At 52.7% G+C, this 18,363-nt stretch overlaps 1 protein-coding gene and 2 long non-coding RNA genes across 5 annotated transcripts in view; 1 reads left to right on the top strand and 2 right to left on the bottom strand.

Moving 5' to 3' along the window:
- Positions 1 to 1,952: 1,952 nt before the first annotated feature.
- LOC311598986 lies at positions 1,953 to 7,048 on the bottom strand. The gene is made up of 2 exons (XR_014779733.1): positions 6,332 to 7,048; positions 1,953 to 4,077 (listed from the first exon to the last, which is right to left on the bottom strand). It is a non-coding gene; the product is annotated as an uncharacterized lncRNA (long non-coding RNA).
- Positions 1,969 to 16,370, top strand: LOC311598987. Its single transcript, XR_014779734.1, has 3 exons — positions 1,969 to 2,605; positions 12,269 to 12,394; positions 15,220 to 16,370. It is a non-coding gene; the product is annotated as an uncharacterized lncRNA (long non-coding RNA).
- Positions 16,371 to 17,388: 1,018 nt separating this feature from the next.
- The window catches only part of DHRS3 (dehydrogenase/reductase 3), a 35,018-nt gene continuing 34,043 nt past the window's right edge, over positions 17,389 to 18,363 (bottom strand). For all 3 annotated transcript variants that reach the window (XM_084787222.1, XM_084787221.1, XM_084787223.1), the window contains exon 7: positions 17,389 to 17,899. In XM_084787222.1, the coding sequence (XP_084643348.1) occupies positions 17,815 to 17,899 (85 nt within the window). In that variant the 3' untranslated portion in view covers positions 17,389 to 17,814. The remainder of the gene's footprint in view (positions 17,900 to 18,363) is intronic.

Below are 18,363 nucleotides of genomic sequence, written 5' to 3'. Positions count from 1 at the left end.
TGTCTTTTCTGTTGTGTGTGCCAGGCTAGTTGGCTCCTGAGCTTTCAAAGGGCTCACTCCACTGCTCCCATCTCACCGTATGAGCACTGGGATTACAGATCCAGCTTTGGGGTGGGTGCTGGGGACTTGAACTTTGGTCCTTGTGCTTGCCTGGGAAGTGCTTTCTTTACACACTGATCTGCCCCACCCCCAACATGGCCCATTATTTTCTTTTAAAGGCGCACTTTCCAAAGAGTCACCCAAGGTTAACGTGAGACTGCTTCTCCCTCCTTCCTTCCCCCACCCCCTTTCATTCACCTGACATCTGAACTGAGAACGTTCTGAACTAGCAAGTCTTTAATGAGGTGGGCTAGGAAGAGCCTCTTGGATGCTGTGAGAGGCAAGCCATGACTCAAGGCATTTCAACATTCACTTGGCTGTTCTCAAGTCAGGGTCTCACGTAGATGAGGATGACCTTGATCCCTCTGCCTCCCACTTCCTGCACTGGGGAGTGAACCCAGGGCTTCCGGGATGCTGGCAAGCAGGCTAATGACTGAGCTTCAGGTTTAGCCTTGGGAGTACTCTGTTGGGGGCGGAGCTCAGTGGTAGGACCACCCACTTGCCTAGTATACGAAAAGCCTTGGGGCTGTTCGTGGGCACCATGGGTTTAGTCAGAGATGCAGAGTTCCGCTCACATGAGGGAGCGGAGTAGGGGGAACAGTAATGCTTTATGAAATCCCAAGACGAAACCCAGAAACCATTGCACTCTGTCCAAAAGCCACTTGCAACCCCAGCTCATAGCAATGGCCTGTGGGTGTCAGGTGACAAGCAGCCTCCCTCCCGACAGGTCCTGTCCCCAGGCCTACGGGAGATGAGCACAGAGATAAGAAGGCTAGTCTGTGCTGTGCTGCCTCACTCAGGAACCCAACCAGAGTGGCCTTACCCTCTATATTTTCTCACCCCTGACTAGAGAGATGAGGCAGATGGCTCTCTGTTCCACAGAGGCACAGATAGTCTCAGAGCCTTCCATCAAAGAACTAGGGACATCAGATGGGAGGGGGCAGGGAGAGGGAGGGACAGGACCTTCTTTCCTATGAAGATCTCAGGCCTGCTAGCACCGGGGAGCATCCCTAGGGATGGAAGAAAGTTCCAGGCCACGGCTGCGACCGTAGATTTCAGGCTTTCATGTGCTCCAGGTATGCTGGCTGCATATGGATGTCTTTCGCTGTGAAAAAATGGCAGCCAGACACTTGCACTTTCCTCCCAGCCCCAAGCTGAGTCTTTAGCCTTCTTCTTCCATCTATTGCAGGGACCAGGATGTCCCGGGCAGTTGTGTGCTGCCTTTCTTCCCCATCCCGGGAAGACTGGGGCTGAGTCTCCGGTTCACAGAAGACTGAACTGTGCTCAGGGTCAGAAGTGTCTATGTCACAAACGCCAGTGGCAGAGCCAGGGCTATCGATCCTGACAGCCACCCTCTCCCAGTGGTTGGAAGATGAGAGGAAGACCTGTCAGAGAGATTGAGGTGGATGGCAGGAAAGAAGCCCAAGGCTGAAAGACGAGGCTGAAAAGCCAAGTCCATGACTCTGGCCTCAGCCTCTGCCCCTTACCTCTGGATAAGCAGGCCTGGCCAACTCCTCACTTAGCCCGGACCACTCTCTTCACATAGCCTGTCACTAGGGCTGTAGTCACCCAGCCACGGTCCCCGCAACCTGACTCTGATGAGTCAGTCCATCATGTTCCAGAGTCCGGATGTGCACACCGTTTGCCCCATGCCCACTCACTTTGTGCCTTGAAGTCATGCAAATCCTCCAAGGGCCATCATGAATGTAGGCTGGTGTGGGGTTGGGGGGGGGACACACTGATGATGAGACAGTGAGAGGGAAGAGTGGGGACCTTGGGGTTGGGCCTAGGGCCTCTTTCGGCTCTTCTGCAGACCCTCTCGTTACTGTGACAAAAAACCCTCTGAGGCAACGTCAGGAAAGATGGGTTTATTTCAGCTCAGGGCACAGCCTGTCGAGGCAGGGAAGGCATGGTGGAGGGTGGGGGGGTGGGAGGTGGCTGGTCACATCACACCTGAAGTCAAGAAGCAGAGGCTGACGCATGCAGGTGTTCAGCTTGCTTCTTCCTTTCTCTTCAGTCCTGGGATAATGCTGATCGCGTTCAGGGTGGGTCTTCCTTACTCAGCTAAACCTTTCTAGAAACATCCTCAGAGGCACGCCCAGAGGTGCGGTTTCCATGGTGATCCTAAATCCAGTAAAACTGATGATGGAGGTTGACTGGCACGCCTCCCTCCCTTCTTCCCAGGAAGACCCTATAATGCTAGGTTGCCCTGACACACATGCCCTCCCTTGGCACAGATTCTGTGGCCTGGTGACTCGGGAGGCTATTTTGGCAGAAATAGGACAGGGAGACTTGCTGTCTGAGGACAAGCCTGTATGTGTCAGGATCTCACATCTAGGACTATTGTGCCTCATCTTAGGGCGGGCCCTTCCCCTGCTCAGGAAGAAAGTGGGTGGCCTCAGAGGGTGGAGAAGCTGGAAGCCTGGGAAGGCTGGGGCTTGAGCTCTCGGAAGATGCCACACATCAAATGAGACAGCCCACCTGTTTCGTTTGGCCCTATCCTGGGGTGAGTAGGAGCCAAGGACGTCTGTCCTGCCCCACCATGAACTTGGGGGAGGGGGCGGGAGGGAAACCCACTGAGTAAAGTGTGGCAGCTGCTCCCGCCTGGGGCCTTCAAACTCAGATTCTCACCTGGGCCTGTGGGGGTGGGGACTCGGAAAGGAGGCAGGTGACAATCCCCCCAGGAGAGGTGACAGCCCCGAGGTGGGAGCCGCCACCGCCACCTGAGAGTGGGTGAGGAGCAGGTTAGCTGGGTGAAAAGTTCGCCGCGAGGGGAGCTGTCTGTTTCCTTCGCTTAATTTATCCACTATTTGGCTAACCTCACTCTGAACCCAGGCCCGAGACCCCTTGACTCTCCCCCGCCCCCGCCTCCCCACTGGGCTCCTGGGCCGCCACTAACCCTCAGCCTGCCTATGGCCAGGCAGGGACACACTGGCCTTGAAGCAGCCTGGGGCCCTCAGGCTGCCTGGGGGAGAGTCCTGGTTGCCTGGACAGCAGTTATTTATGGCTGAGGTCTTCTCTGCATCTTTAGTAACCAAAATAAAGTCCAGTTGCCACAAGGTCTGGGGCCTCAAAGGCCAGACATCCAACCAAGCCGTACAAGATGTCCCACCCGTTGCCTTCGCCAAATAACAATGGCCCCGGAGACAGTGACCTTTCCTTCATGGCCATCTGTCATCCTGGCCCAGGGCTGCAGCTGGACGCATGGGCCTGGTGTCAGACGGAAAGCCAGCCTCCTTCCCGGACCCTGGGACAGCTTCTGTGATTTCCATCTGTCCTTGATGGCTGAGAGCAGGCCCTGTAGAGCCATCTGTGTCGCAGTGCCTCTCTCTCTCTCTCTCTCTCTCTCTCTCTCTCTCTCTCTCTCCCTCTCCACCACGCCTTGTCTTTATTCTATTTATCACCACAGTACGTGGTGAGTGTGTGCATGCTACAACATATGTGTGGAGGTCAGGAGACAACTCATGGGAGCTGGCTTCTCTTTCTGACATGTGGGATCTTTGGCCTGAGTTCAGCGAGTCAGCCTTGATAGCTAGTGCGGCTTTGCCCTAAGTCATCCGGTTGGCCCAGCCCTTGCTCTTTCACACACCATGAAAGGGGGACGTGTGCAGTCCTGGCAGTAATGACTCTTCTTCCTGCAGGCTGTGACAAGGGGACAAGCTGGGAAGCTGAGACACCACCTTCAGTCTCCTTGTTACTGACAGGGCCTAGGTCACTGTGCCACTGCCGCAGTGTGGCCTGCTCCGACTTACCTCCTGTGACAGCTAATCTTTGTTGCCAGCTCGACCAAAACTGGGAAGAGAGCCTCACCTGGAGAACTGTGTCCATCAGGTGGCCTGGGGTCATATCTGTGGAGCATTCTCGTGATTGCTAATTGGTGTGAGAGGGTACAGGCCAGGGAGCAGTGTGCCTCTGCGGTCACTTGCTTCGATTCCTGCTTAAGCCCCTGCTGTGATTCCCTCAGTGGTGGACTGTGACCTGGAAGTGTAAGGCAAATGAACCTTTTCCTCCCCAAACTGACTTTGGTCATGGTGTTTCTCACAATAATGAGCAAACTAGGACACCTTCCTGACTCGCTTTTATGCTCTCGTAGGGACCCGTCCGGCAGCCATGACAGTCTCATGTTCCCAGGAACCAGTAAAATAAAGATAGATAAGGGACAGATTGTCCTGTCCCCACCACCTCTGAGCCTCAGAGGTCTTGCCTAGACACTCTGCTCTGGCTTGTGGGTGCACAGGTGCATGTGGCCAGTGCCCAGCTCGTTATGGTAGTGAAGAGGACCTCGCAGGCATGGGGTACACATCTCTCTGTAGCCCTTCTCTGTTTGTGTGTATGTGTATGGTATATGTTTTTGTATGTGTACGTGTGCATGCCTGTGTGTGGAGACCAGAGGTCAGCATTGGCTGTTGTCTGAGGGTTTCTATTGCTGTGAAGAGACAAGAGGTTTAGTCTGCTATCATCATGGTGGGAAGCATGGCAGCCCGCAGGCAGACATGGTGCCGGAGAGGGAGCTGAGAGCTCTACACCTGGATCTGTGGGCAGCAGGAAGCCAGAGAGACACTGAGTCTGGTTTGAGCTTCTGAAAACCTCAAAGCCCCGCCCCCTCCCCTCGCGCCCCGCCCCCTGCCTCCTGGCCACACACTTCCTCCAATAAAGCCACACCTCCTAATAGTGCCACTTCCTGTGGGCCTATTTTCATCCGATCACTCTCCACCTTATTTTTTTGAGACAGGGTCTCTCACCCAACCTGGAGTGTTTTGGCTGGGCTGGCTGGCCAGGGAGCCGCAGGGACCCTGCAGTTTCCCCAGCACTGAGACGAGCCCCACTGCGGCTGGCTGAGGTCCTCGCGCTTGGACAGCAAGCCCTGTACCCACTGAGTCGTCTCCTCAGTGCCCACCCCCCCAAAGTGGGCTTTTGAGATTTGAAGCCAGAGTTCTTCTGCGGCAATTAAAGGCGTGCACCGCCACGGCCAGACGGCTCATTCTTTTCGGCAACAGCAGGGTATTCCTAATCTCGGTGAATGAAGATTTCTGCTTGTTTGCTTTTTGCAGTGAGCCCAGTCAGTCCTAAGCACAGCGCTCAGTCAGTGTCACATGGGGTGGGGGGCTGCTCAGATCATCAAGCCAAGTACTCCCAGCCACGGAAGACTACCCCCTCCCGCCTCTTAGCCATGCCAACCCCAAATAGAACCACTAGACCTGTTTTGAACTTCCTGTGTGAATCGAATCCTGCCAAGCAGAAGGCTTTCTTTTGTCTCCGGTTCCGTTAGCTCAACAACTGTGTTTGTGAGCCTTATCCGTATCAGTGTGTATGGCAGGAACCCATTGGTTGTCAGTGCTGTGTAATGTCCCACCATGGGAATCTTAACTAAAGCCTATGTATACTACAATAAATAGAAATGTACCTAGCTTTCCCTCCGTGCTCCCCTCAACAAGCAAAGCGTGTCAATAACGCCTTCTGCAAACCTGGGTCTGCCAGATCTTTTGTGTCTGGAGACTCCATATGTCCACTTGTTGACAAGAATGAAAGGTTTCCTTCTATCCTTTGTCCCAGAGACTCTTTTTTTTTTCTCTCCCATTCTGGAAGATCATTCAGTAAAATTTGTGGAGCCTTTGTTGTCTGGACTGACTTAGAAAGGACCTATCCTTCAGGCAATGGTGAGCTATTGAGAGCTCCAAGCAGGGAGCCAGGTATTCGGATCTGTATTCTGGAAAGAATTTCTGAGATGCATGGTGGGGATGAGGCAGAGGATGGCTGTGGAGAGGGCTGGAGGATGGTGGGTGGGGGGTGGGTGGAGGGGGCATGGGGAGAGGGGAGAGCTGAGGGGACTTGGGAAGACACCAGCCAAGCTCAGGTGACTAGCCCCCCCCCCCCCCGCCCGCCTCACTAGAGTCTTCAGTCATAGCAGGGTGGTCCCATCTCAGTAGCCGGTGTGGTATCAAAGGAAAGGCAGCCTCAGAGGCTCAAGTCTACAGGGACAAACACTACTTCCTTTTCCAGTGCGGGTCTGCCCTATGGCTACTCCCTGAATCCTGGAGTTCTCTGTCTGTCAGATAGGGGCCTCGGGCCACCACAAGAGAAGGTAAGAAAGAGACCCTGTGGGAAGGGATGAGCATCGCCCTGCTGTCGCAGCGCACGAAGGCCCCTGGGAATGGACCCGTTCTTCCGTGTCTAGAAGCAGTGACTGCGTCCTCCACTACAGTCACAAACTAGCCAACCCTGAGCGGCTTACCCAGCGCTGCGCTGCTGTCGGCCTCCAGCCATCCAGCTGTGGGACCTTCTTCCTCCTCTCAGCCTTGTTCTCAGCCTGGGTCTTGGTGCAGATGAGCTGGGCCACATCCATGATGGTCATGCAGTCCCCTTTGGTTTTAGGCAACTCCCAGTCCTGCCCAGGGTCACCTCCCTCTGCTGGTTTTAAAGTTTCCTCACAGTCAGTTTTATTTAGAAGCCAGCACTTGTCTAAGGCAGGGTTTTGGTTTATGGCCCTGCCCTGTCTCCTTCTCCTTCTCTTTGTGGTTTTAAATCCCTTCCCGGCTCCTCTCAGTTGGTCTCCATCTGTGGTCATGGTCCTCTCTCCAGCTGTTCTGACCTTTTCCTTCTTCCATGGAGCTTTCCTGCCCTAGCACCTCTGTCTGCCTGTCTGCCTGTCTGCCTGCTTGCCTCCCTCCCCCTGTCCCTCTGCCCTCCCTCTCTCTTTCTCTGTCTCTGTCTTTCTGTCTCTCTGTGTCTCTTTGTCTGTCTGTCTCTGTGTGTGTGTGTGTGTCTGTCTGTCTGTCTCTCTCTCTCTCTCTCTCTCTCTCTCTCTCTCACACACACACACACACACACACACACACACACACACACACACACACACGTCTTTTGGAATCATTCCTTTTCCCCACCTAACACACATCCGAACAGAGGTTATTTTCAAGGCTGACCTCTGCTCCTGGGAACAAAAATTTCAGAAATAATGAACAAACCCAAGTCACCTCCACCGCATGAGCAAGATGACTCAGGGCTCTTCCCAGAATGTCTTCACCCATGGCTCCCAGATGACACCGCGGGCCCCAGTCTCTTGCTCTGCTAGGCAGCGGCAGTTGCTAACAAACAAGGGGAAAATGCTTGTTTAGAGTCCAGGAAGCCTCCATTTTTCTCTGGGTAGTACGAAAAGCTGTTCCCAGGGCCACCAGTGGACTAGATGCCAAGTGACAGTCTGGGAGTGGAAAGGTGAGGGACTCCCCTCTCTCTTTCTTCCTTAGGGCAGCAGTGATGGGATGACAGACAGGCTGGGTCTACTGCCAACCACCACACTGCCAACTGCCCACCAGGATGCTAACTGGCTGCCCGTCTTTAGGAGCCTGCCAACTGCCTGTCACCTTGCTAGCCAACTGCCAGTCAGTCCAAGTCCTGGGAACTCTAGATTGCTTGTCAGGACCTCAGCCAGCTGTCACTCCCAAGGCCCAGGGGCAAGTCAGGGGGTCCACCACTGGCCATCCTGGTGACAGCTACTGTTTGTGCTCCCTAGCATCCTGTCACCCTTTCCTTGTCAAGGAACTCACTGTCTCCAACTCTCAGACCATGGGTGGCAAGGGACAGAACACAAGACTGGGGTTTTGTCTATCAGAGCATCCTCTGATATTGTCATTGGTTTATATGTTCACAAGGGACTCAGCCCAAGCCCTCTGTAACCAATGGGAATTAAGCCTGAGTAAAGAGCATCATGCTTTTCTGACTGACCCTGCAGGAGCTGGGCAGGGTTCTGGGTACATTGTAAGGGGCTCTGTATGTACGCATTCACACACATACAAAAGGTAAAGGAAGACCTGGGTGCCGTCTAATCCTTTCTTGCTTTAGTGTCTTGTGATGTCTTGCTGAGAACTGAGCTAGCTTGGTAGCCAGCAATCCCAAGGGAGCCTCCTGTCTCTATCCCATCTGCCCACGGTTGCCATCATGATAGGCCCTTAACCAATCCTGATTTTTTACATGGGTACTGGGCTTTTTTTTTTTTTTTTTTTTTTTTTTTGGTTTTTCGAGACAGGGTCTCTCTGTGTAGCCTTGGCTGTCCTGGACTCACTTCGTAGACCAGGCTGGCTTCGTACTCACAGCGATCCACCAGCCTCTGCCTCCCAAGTGCTGGGATTAAAGGCGTGCGCCACCACACCCGGCGGTACTGGGGTTTTTTAACTTGGGTCCACACGCTTGCACAGCAGTGCTCTTATTGAGCCATTTCCTTAGTCCTACCAAGCTACTAGCATTGGCCCTGGCCTTGGAGTGGGAAGGAGAGGACAGAGAAAAATAAGGAGAAAGAAAAGAAAGAAAGAAAGATGGACAGACAGACAGACAGACAGACAGACAGATAGATAGATAGATGGCAGAGGGAGGGAGGGAAAAAGAGAATAGAAGAAACATACTTTACAACTCCCCACAATGGACAGGCAAGACTGAGGCCAGCACACTCTAATCATAGAAAGTCCCAGAAGGCCATTAGGTGTCCACCTGCTTGTCCTTCCTGCTGCAGTTGGGCTGAGAGCTGTTTCAGATTCCGGCAGCTAAGGCAATGGCATGGCTGAGACATGGCAGGAAGTGTCCAGGTTGGGCCAGATGAAGATGATGATGAGTCATGGCAAGTGCCAGTCTTTACACAGATGGCTTCTTCACACAGACACAAGGCCAGGGATTAAAAGCAGGATTTTGTGGCTGGGCGGTGGTGGCACATGCCTTTAATCCCAGCCCTTGGGAGGCAGAGACAGGTGGATCTGCACGAGTACAAGGCCAGCCAGGACTATAGAGCAAGTTCCAGGACAGCCAGAGCTGTTACACAGAGAAACCCTGTCTCAAGAAAAAAAATAAATAAATAAAAGCAGGACTTTGTAATATTTATATTTCTCTTTTGATTTTTCTCTCAGGGGCTCCATCCTTCAGAAGAGGAAGCTGGGACTTAGAAAGGTCAAGTTGAAGTTAAGGTGAAGCTCAAGGTCCCACTGAATCAAGACTTAGAGTCTCAGCCAGGTACAGAGGGCCTCCCGCCCCTGTCCAACCTCCTTCCCAGCCCTCAGCTGGTCAGGATGGACAGCCAAGATGGCTTCTCTTCATTCGGCATCCCACACAGAGCAGACAGCCGGCCGTTAAAGTCTAGCATTGTAAAGAAGGCTGGGCTGGGCTAGACCCTTGCCTGCCCAGCTCCAGCAAGAAGCCGAGGCACTTGCACTCCAGTGTGGCACTTGGAGTGTGCAGCCTAGGCTCACACTGAGCCCCAGCCTGGGGTGTTGCCCGGACCCAAGTCCTCTTCCCAGGATCCGGTTACATCTCAGCAGTGGCCTGGGATTGAGCACAGCGTGTGTCTTCTGCAACTGCTTATGTCCTTTGTCTTGTGAGCCTTGAAAAATGAAAGGAATGATAAGGATTTGGGGGGGGGGGGGGAGGGGGGGGGCGGGTGTTGCTAGAAAATTCTGCAGACACTGGGTATCTCACCAGGAGGGAGGGAAGCATGGAAGCCTGAACAGTGTGAGACCTTTTGGAAGATTAGAGATCCCTACCCTGGAACAGAGAGAGAGAGAGAGAGGCTCATGCTCCTGGGTCTGCTGACCTCCTGGAGGCCATAAAGCTTCCTGGACCTCGGTTTCTACAGGCATGTGCAGCAAACAATGCTGACTCCCAGTCTTTTTTAAAAGAATTTTTAAAAAATTTATTATGTATACAGTGCTCTGCCTGCGTGTACACCTGCGGGCCAGAAGAGGGCATTAGAGCATTAGATCACAGTGTAGATGGTTGTGGGCCACCATGTGGTTGCTGGGATTTGAACTCAGGACCTCTGGAAGAGAGTCAGTGTTCTTAATCTCTGAGCCAACTCTCCAGCCCCCTCCCGGGGATTTTTTTTTTTTTTTTTTGAGATAGAGCCTCTCTGCAAACCTCTGACTGTCCTAGAACTCACTCTGTAGACCAGGCTGACCTCCAATTTACAGAGCTCTGCCTGCTTCTGCCTCCTGAGTGCTGGGATTAAAGGCGTACGCCACCACACCCAGAAGTTGTGTAGTTTTGAAACCTCAAAGACCATTCTCATGCCACATTTCCTCCAGCAAGGCCACACCCCCTAATCCTTCTCAAACAGTTCCACTAACTGGGGGCCAGGCAGTCAAAGACGTGGGCCCACGAAGACGTGGGCTCGTGTAAACTCCCACGCTCCCACAGCTCTGAGTTGTTGCAAAGAAAAAATGTAAAAGTGGCTTGAAGACCGAGTGTTCCCAACAGGGTGACTCAGCTCCTTAGGAAACATTCCATAAAATCCAGTGGTTGTTTTTCATGGTCAAACTGTGAAAGGCAGCTAGCTGGGTGAGGACAGGGGTGCTGTTGGGTGTCCTACAGAGGCCAGGACACCCCTGCTAGTGACCCTGACCACAATGTCAGGAATGCTGGGGTGAAGTCTGGAACATTTAGCGACACGCTGTGGCTTTTCTTGCTCAGAAGCTCCACTTGGGCCATAGAAGGGAAAGTAACTAGGAAAATAGGGTACAGTAGGAAGAAGTCAGGCTGTACCAGATGTTCAACTGTCACAGAGTGTCTGGTCTCGAGGAGGCAAGTACAGCAAGCAGATACTGTCCTCAAGTCTCCATCAGCTGTAGTGGGCAGATACACTATTGTCTAGTCATATAATGGAAGATTACTTGGCTATCATAAGGGAGTAGAGTTGTTGGGCATCTTCCTTTCCTATATTATTATTATCGTTATTGTTATTATTATTATTATTGCCTTATTACCTGGTAGAGAACTCAAGCCCTATACTGACTGGAAGTGGAAAAATAGGATGCCTTGTCTTGCTTATCTTAGGGGAATGTTCTCAATTCTTCCCCATTTAGCATCACGTGACCTAGAGTTTTGTCGTACGCAGACGCTAGTTAAGCTGCCTGAGTCTCTCGCCATCCCTAGTCACAGCATGTATTGGGAAGATCATATGATTCTCAGCTTGATTCTGTCAATATACTGTTTTTTTTTTCTTTTTGAAAACAATTAGTTTTATTTTTAATTATGTAAATATGTGTATGCATGTGTGTGAGTTTGTGCATGTGAGTCCAGGTGTCCACGGAGACCAATTCTGAAAACTACACTACACACCATTGGTCACACAGCTTAGAGATCTGCCTCTTATCTCAACAGAGCTGCATGGTGTGTCTTGACCAGGCAGCCTCCTGGGTGGTAGCTGTTCTTGGTTGTCAATGTGACTACATTTGGAATTAGCTAAAACCCAAGAGGCTTGGTACACCTGTCAGGGATTTTTTTTTCCTTAATTAAATTATTTGAAGTGGAGAGACCCACTTTTAATCCAGATCTTTTGAGGAGGGAATATCCACCTTTACTCTGGGCCACACCTTCTGGTGGCAGCCTATATAAAGGGCATAAAAGAAAGGAGTGCTCTCTCTTGGCCTGCTTTGGCAAATCCACTTCTTTTTTTTGGCACGAGAGCCTACTTCCTCAGCATTCGGGTGTATACTGAAGACCAGCTGAAACATCTAGCCTTATGGACCAAACAGTTACTAGATTCTTGGACCTTCCATTGGTGGACAGCCATTGTTGGATTAGCTGGACCACAGCTTATAAGTCATCCTAATAAAATCATACACACACACACACACACACACACACACACACACACACACACACACACACACAAGCCCTGTTACTCAAGCTTCCTGTCCACGCTGGGCATGCCCCATTCGGAGAGCCGTATCCCAGCAGTGTGATAGCTGTCATTCCCAGCTCTGCCTTCCAAGGGGTCATCTCTGTTTCTTCTCGTCCCAAACCACAGGGACATGTGAGTGTCAAAAGGGCTTCTTCTCAGGGCCAAGGATGCTGGGTTAGCCCCACTAGGCACTAAAGGACTACAACCCTGCTTTCTTGGAAGCACCTTTCACCTTGCTGGGGACTCCACAACTGCCCTCTCTTGAGGTCTCTCCTCACCCCTGTGTCTCATGACGGGGTCTTCGGAGCCTCATCTTACCATATTACAGTCAGAGCCTGTCATGACTCGAAGGATGTCGCCACTATAGGCCAGGCTAAGGCATGATCCCGGTATCCTGAGGGACTATCAGGTTGTGGGGGGGGGGCGGGGGGCAGGGGGGGCGGGGAGTGGCGGGGCTGTGAGAACCACAGGCATCATGTCGCCGCTTTAACCTTACTGTGCTTTCTTTAGGTCGGGCCCACTGGATGTTCACTCAGCCTCAAGCAGGGGAGGTAGCTGAGCCCAGATTAGACCCCGGTGCTTTGGACTCCTTCCTGTAACCACGAATGCTAATTGCTACCAAGACAGGACCACGAGGTACCAAGCTACCACGAGAAGGAAGTATTCCTGTGGGTTATGGTTCAGTACGGGTAGCGCCATTTTAACTGTGGGCGGGACCACTCACTAGGTAGGAGCTCCCGGCCTGTATGAAACCGAGGTTGAGCTGTGCTCTAGCGTGCACGCATTTGTGGCTCTGACTGCAGGTGTAATGTCATCAGCCGCTTCAGGGTCCTGCTTCCTCGACCTCCCCACAGTGATGATGGGCTGTCCCTGGAACCGTGGGCCAAAGTAAACCCTTTCTTCCATAGCTCCTATGTCAGACAGCCCCGCCCCGCCCCCTGCAGCAACCCCCCTCCCCCCATCCCAGGGCCTCCCATTTCCTATAGAGCATTCTGGGTTCATGGTGGGCCTGAAAGCTGGGAATTTGAGGCGGGCACCTGAGCTTTGGCTCTGCTAGGAGGGGTAGGGCCGAGGTGGGGAGGGATGGGGTTGGGGGCAAGGGGGGAGGGGGGAGAGGGGAGGGGGGAGGGGAATAGCTGGAGTTTTGAACAGGTGAGGCCCAGCTGCTCCGGGAATGTGAAGAATTACTCAGTCCCACTCTGCAAAGGCCCTCCCCCATGAAGATGCCTGTGGAGCCAGGTTGTTTTGTTTTTGTTTTTCCAGAGACAGGGTTTCTTTGTGTACCCTTGGTTGGTCTGGACTCTCTTTGTAGACCTCACTGGCCTCGAACTCACAGAGATCCGCCTGCCTCTGCCTCCGGAGTGCTGGGATTAAAGGTGTGCGCCACCACGTCTGGCGTGTGTTGGTTTTAAAAACGGGTTACACTGATCCAGCTATTGCGTGTGCGCATGCGCGTGTCCATGGGGTACGGGTGGAGGTCAGAGGGTAATTCAAGGGAACTGGTTCTCTCCTACTATGTGGACCTCGGGGATCTAATGAATGCCTTTTGTTACTAGTTTTGATACAGGGTCTCGTGTCATATCTTAGGCTAACTTCAAGCTCCTTACATAGCTTTTGATTCTCCTGCATCCATCTCTCAAGGGCTGGAAAGAAAAGCATGTACCACGCCCTTTTTTTTCTTCAGGATTGGGGATCAAACCCAACGCTAGACAAGCAGTCCGCCAACTGAGCTGCACTCCAAGGCCCCTAGGAATGTTTGGGGACTTAGTAAGACGTGTCCGGGAGCAGTTCCAGCCTTCCTTCTGCGTCAGCGGATATTTGTCGCCTTGGGCTTTGCCTGAAGCCGGGTGTGTGTGTGTGTGTGTAGAGAGAAGTCCTATAGCCTAGTTCTGCCCCATATCCCAAGAATCAGAGAAATGTTCCTCAGGTTTGAGGCCCAACATGAGCCACGGTCTCCTCTCTCCGCTCCCAGCCACCCAGAGCTGTTCTCTGAGGACCTCAGCTCCTGTTCCATGTGGCCTGGGCTTGTTTCGTTCGTCTCTTCCATCAGATAGAAACACCACAGAGGGGGAAACGGCCTTCTGTGGGATAGGGCTCTCAGGTAGGACGAGCAAGGGGTCTAGCAGTGACTTCCGGAGTCAGCCCGGGGCTTTCTGTTGGGTCTCTTCAGACATCAGCTTATTCTCAAAGTATTTGGTCCCTGGAAGCTACTGGTGACCACAGGACTGAATTCCTGACCACTGGCCCAGCCAGACAGCCTGCTCCCCTGGACCAGGGCCACACCGGGCTGAGGTCTGATGCCTCCCCGAGCTTGGCACCCACGCCCGATCTGCCTCTCTTTGGGGCTGGGAGGAACCTCCAGCCTGGCAACTGGGTCATTTCCCAGGACCCAAGGCTTCTTTGCAGGGTTGGCACAGACTGTTCGGCCCCTCAGGGGGTTGGCGCTTGCCACTCTTCTTCACTTGGACAAGCAAAGAGACAGAATTAGCTTCCCACTCTCACTCTTGAAACTCTCCAGGCAGTCAAACCATTCCAGGGAGGGACCAGAGAGGAGGCCTCCTGGGAATCTGCCCAAGGCCTTTTCTCTGGTTCCTCTGGGAAGCACTCTAAAAACAACAGAACAAAACAACAAAAATAAAACAAACAAACAAAACAAATCGAAAGTGGGGGTACTGGTGTGTGTGTGTCTGTGTTATGGGGGGGGGGACCAGCCCCCACCAAGAGAAACCACTGGCATTCTGGGAAACCAAAAGACCCTCCCCCCCTCCGTAGCCAAGGCAGTGATCATGCTTCTTGGGTCCTGGGGGAGGGGTGTCAGGGCATTGCTTATCCCAGCATCCCATCATACTCCCCTGGGATTCTCAATGCTGTCCTGGTCGGTCTGGAGCTACTGCACATTCAAGTGTTAGTTGCTTGTCCCTTGAAGTCTTTTCTTTTCTATGAGCAAATGCTCACATACACCACCAAGTGATGCTGTTGTAACTTTGCTTCCCAAGCTATCCCTGATTGGTCAATAAAATTGCTTATCCCTGGGCTGGGCAGAAAAGAGGTAAGGGGAGCTAAGGTAGGTGGGCTTGGAGGGTATAGGAGTGGCAGGACAGAGAGAGGTGCAGGGAGGAGGGAGGAAGGAGGAAGGAGATGTCCTGAGTTAACTTGAACAAGAAGCATGTGGCTGGGAAGAGCTTGCTCTGAGGATTGCTCTGAGGATGGAGAAAAGCAGCTCAAATGGAGCAGGTGCAAGTGTTTTTGGGAATTTTCGGTGGGATGTATGGCTGGGAGATTACAAGGAAGTTTAGGGGTTTTAGGTCTGCCCAGTCCCAGTACTTTAGGGTTACTAAAATCCTAATAGGTGTCTATATCTAATTTATATAATAGTGGGTTAAATAAGAACCACTGCATTAATAATCTTATGAATCAATATTAAATATTTATAATAATTCTACAACCCACTGCATTTTTAGTTTATAGGCCAAATGCAACTTCATGGAAACTCTGGTGCTCAGAGCATCTCTAAAAGGTGAGCCTGAAGGCAGAAACACATCAGCTGCTGCTCAGAGATGGTCAGGAAAATTGGGGCTCAGCAGACAGGACTGACTCCCACCTTGCCCCATTCACTTCTCTCTGTCCACCCAGATGGACCCAACCCCAGCCTCTCTCCTGGAAGAGCCAGCCACAGGCACTTGCCATGGGAGATTGTCCAGACACCACAGGGAGCTGAGGCAGGTAGTAACACCTCATTTGTTGGGGATTCTTGTCCTTAAGGACCAAAAAGCGCACAATGAATGGTCCAGACTTTGCTACTGTCTGGTGCTGAGGAAGACCAGGGGTCAGAGTTGTGTTTAAATTCTAGACCTGGGGCTGGAGAGACAGCTCAGAGGTTAGGAGCACTGACTGCTCTTCCAGAGGTCCTGCGTTTAACTCCCAGCAACCACATGGTGGCTCACAACCATCTGTAATGTGATCGGACGCCCTCTTCTGGCCTGCAGGTGTACATGCAGGCAGAGCACTGTATACATAATAGTAAATAAATCTTTAAAAATAAATAAATACATTTTGCACCTGGCCAAGCCCACATCCTGCTCCAAACCCACCTTCTCTGCGAAATAAGCTTCCAAATTCTCCCTTTGGAAGCGCGTTTGGGCAGTGAGCCAGGCACCTGCCTCTGTGGGGATTGTTCGGTACCGACACACGCTCTGGGGCCGCTACACCCTTGAGTCGGCTTCTTTCTATTTCTGGCTTCAAGTCTAACTTTTCCTCATGAAGTCTTCTTCCATGGCTTGGTCGACTGGGATCCCTGTCTTCAGCCTCCCAGGATCTTCGGCAGGCATGGTCGCATGACTGGATTTGGCCAGTGAAACGGGAATGGAAGTGACACACAAATACTACTTCCAGGCCGAGCTTGAAGAGGACATGAGGTAGACCAGAACAGTCCACATACCCCCTGGGACACCTCATCTTGGATAGTGGCTTCCCAGGATGAAGAGAGTTGCGTGAAAAAGTTGGGGTTCCGGAGCAGACACCTTCCCTGTTTGAAGTCCTGGTGATCTGGAGGTCTCGCCTGGCTGACACCCACCACCAAGTGGTTAGACCTTGCAAAGGGGTCACTCTGAGCTGTTTGTCATGTTTCCCCCCCCCCCAACCCCCACCCCCACTCCCCCAGCAGTGGTTGCAGGGATTGCTGAAAACCCGACCCAGTGCAATCACCACGTCTTAGGCTGGCGGTGTCTTGTCTGTGGTCCATACATAGCAGATGCCCGGTATCTCTCTTGCAGACCAGAGACCACTTTCATTCGAGTCGCCTCATCCTCCTTGCTATGAGCACAAGGGTCCATGCCTGAGGTGCTCAGGTCTGTGTGGCCTTTGTGCTGCTTTCAATGAGCTCCTCGCCATGTCAGAGGCCTGAGACGTTCCCATCCGTGCCCGGGGAGCCCTTACCTACTCCCTGCCACCCACCTGCAAACGCTGTATAGGTGAGATGGTATTCCTAGCCCGTCACACTGCTCCCCACTCCACGCTGACTACAGTGACATTTACTGAATTTGCTCAGCTTGAGAGGCCCATCGGAGAACCATGGGCGCCTCCTCCCTTGACTGAGGTGATGTCAGCTCCTTCCATTCTTTGGGCCCTCCTTCTCCTACCATAAGATGTGCTGTAGGGACTATAACACCCCACAGTGTTGTCCTAAGTGATGGCCTGTCACTGTTTCTGGTGACTCAGGATCCTTGCTTCCCCAGATGAATGGCATCTTCTGCAGGCATCATCTTGGCCTCTTCATGCAGGCTAGACAGCAGGTGCTCGGTAAAGGCTGGGTTTACTTTTACATTGGTGGCCCAGTGGGGGCCCAGGAAGGACAGACAGTCAGTTGGTATTTTAGCTGTGGTCAGCACTTCTGTGGACCAGCTTTCAGGGAGCCTACCAAGAAAGCCATGTATCTGGAGGGGCCTGGCCACACAGCCCTCTCCCCCTCTCCACCCCCCCACCTCATCTCCTTGGGCTAGGCTGAAGCCCCCTCTCTTGTGCTCTATAGACCTTGCGGCAGACCCCTTCTCTTGCAAAGGATGAGGGGGGCTTGTGGTTGGGACCAGCTCCTTCCCAGCTGCCTCCCTCCCAAGGACTTGAACAAAGCAAGCTGGGAAAGCCACCTCTTTATTTTGCCTGTGAGCCAGTTTGCCGGTTTGCTGAAGATGAGAGGGTTTTGGAGGGAAAGGCAGAGTGGCTGGGGGGTGCAGACTCTCCTGGAAATAGTAGATGCACACTGCTCGGGCGGGTTAGATTGGACAAGCAATTTAACAATAAACCCTACAGAATGAGAAATGTACAAAGTTGCCGGGTGGCTGCTGGCTGGCTTCTTGCCTCCCCATGGGGGTCAGAGTTACACCCATCAGTCCTGCACAGAGGTCCTGGAGTTGACCTGGGGAGCTGCGGAATCTTCTCTGGGGACAGGAACGGTCCTGCTCAACCAGCAGATGTGCACGGGCACGTGGGTGTGTGCCCCGGTTTCTGTGGACCACCCCCTCAGGCTCCATAGCTCCTCCAGGCGTGCCTTCCTCCTGCCTCTATGTCCTCCCCTTAAAGGTGTTCATACAGGTGTAAGTCCCTGAGAACCTGTGGATCTCTTCCAGTGCAGCCTGTGGGAGTATGCTGAGGAGAGAAGAGAAGATGGCCAGTCAGGTGGGTCACAGTGGTGGGGTCAGCAGTGGCAATGACAAACAGGGTAGTAGACAATGGTCTCAGAAGCTCTCCCCGCCTCTCCTCTGCAACCCACACATGAGTTCCTCTTCCCAAGACAGCCCCTGAACCCTTAGAGTCAGCACTTTCACTAGGTAAAGGGCCCAGCACAGGAACGGACAGGGTTGCGCTCTCAGCATCTAGTGCTTTCACCGTGCTCTGTCTCCTCCAAGACGCAAGCTGAAACTTGACCATCTTTGTGGTGAGACAGAGGTGAAGGGTCATGAGGGGATCCGCCCAGTCATGGGTTAATGAGCAGTCTGAGGAGTGGCTCTATTGTTGAAAACAGCTCTCTGGGCATACTTGCCCTGTCTGTATGGGGGAACTCTCCATCAGCAGGAAGGTCTTTGCCAGGTGCTGTACCATGCTAAGCTTCC

Source organism: Acomys minous (genome assembly GCF_964271855.1).
Source record: "Acomys minous genome assembly, chromosome: 6".
In the NCBI taxonomy this organism is placed as follows: domain Eukaryota; kingdom Metazoa; phylum Chordata; class Mammalia; order Rodentia; family Muridae; genus Acomys; species Acomys minous.
This window is presented reverse-complemented; position numbering and strand designations above follow the sequence as displayed.